General features: G+C 57.8%; 1 protein-coding gene across 10 annotated transcripts in view; it reads left to right on the plus strand.

Moving 5' to 3' along the window:
* Positions 1 to 1104, plus strand: part of MAST4 (microtubule associated serine/threonine kinase family member 4) — a 619799-nt gene that overhangs the window by 615038 nt on the left and 3657 nt on the right. For 9 of the 10 annotated variants that reach the window (XM_010845552.1, XM_010845553.1, XM_010845555.1 and 6 more), the window contains one exon: positions 21 to 1103. In XM_010845552.1, coding sequence (XP_010843854.1) covers positions 21 to 1103 — 1083 coding nt within the window. Of the gene's footprint in view, positions 1 to 20 lie in introns of all 10 variants that reach the window. The other variant, XM_010845550.1, reaches the window with a different exon arrangement.

Below are 1104 nucleotides of genomic sequence, written 5' to 3' on the forward strand. Positions count from 1 at the left end.
GCTCTCAGCTGAGTCCCAAGGAGCCGGAAAGGAAAGAACAGCCTCTGCAAAAGCACGTCACCAGTAGCTCTCAGCTGAGTCCCAAGGAGCCGGAAAGGAAAGAACAGCCTCTGCAAAAGCACCTCACCAGTAGCTCTCAGCTGAGTCCCAAGGAACCGGAAAGGAAAGAACAGTGTTTGCAGAAGCACCTCACCAGTAGTTCTCAGCTGGGTCCCAACGAACCAGAAACAAAAGAACAGCCTCTGCAAAAGCACCTCACCATTAGCTCTAAGCTGAGTCCCAAGGAACCAGAAACGAAAGAACAGCCTCTGCAAAAGCACCTCACCAGTAGTTCTCAGGTGGGTCCCAAGGATCCGGAAAGGAAAGAACAGCCCCCACAAAAGCACCTCACCAGTAAGTCTCAGCCGGGTCCCAAGGAACCGGAAAGGAAAGAACAGCCCCCACAAAAGCACCTCACCAGTAGTTCTCAGCCGGGTCCCAAGGAACTGGAAAGGAAAGAACAACCTCCACTAAAGCATGTCACCAGTAGCTCTCAGCTGGGTCCCAGGGAACCAGAAAGGAAAGAACAGCCCCCACAAAAGCACCTCACCAGTAGCTGTCAGCCCCCACCCCCTACCAAAGAGCTCCCTGGCCTGGCTTGTCAGCACTGCATTCTGCCCAGCCACCCTGCCGCCTCTCTGCTGGGGAGCAAGCCCTGTGCTATAGACTCTAGCTTCCAGGATGCTCTCAGGCCCACTGCTGTGCACAGTGACAGCAGCAGCCACAAGCCCAGGTCTGACCCCGACCTGGGCCCTCCAAAGTCTAAGTTCCCAGACCGGCCCCTCTCCTCCCAGAAGCCGAGCACTGAGGCTGCAGTGAGCAAAGAGCCTGGCGCTCCGACCCTCGGCAGAGCTGGGGTGGGGAGTGGTAAGGGTGTGTCAGAGGAGTTCCCTGTCCTTCCAGATCCCCAGAACACAGCCCGTGAAGTGATTGGCCAGGGAGCCAGTGGGTACTCAGGCCCCCTGCCCATGGAAGGGGGTCCTCTAGACACAAAGCTGAGACCCACCAGCGCTCGGTGTCCCCCAGGGGCACTGGAGATGCTTGGACATCCACCAGGGCGAGGAC

This window comes from Bison bison, unplaced genomic scaffold, assembly GCF_000754665.1.
Source record: "Bison bison bison isolate TAMUID 2011002044 unplaced genomic scaffold, Bison_UMD1.0 scf7180017864218, whole genome shotgun sequence".
In the NCBI taxonomy this organism is placed as follows: Eukaryota; Metazoa; Chordata; class Mammalia; order Artiodactyla; family Bovidae; genus Bison; species Bison bison.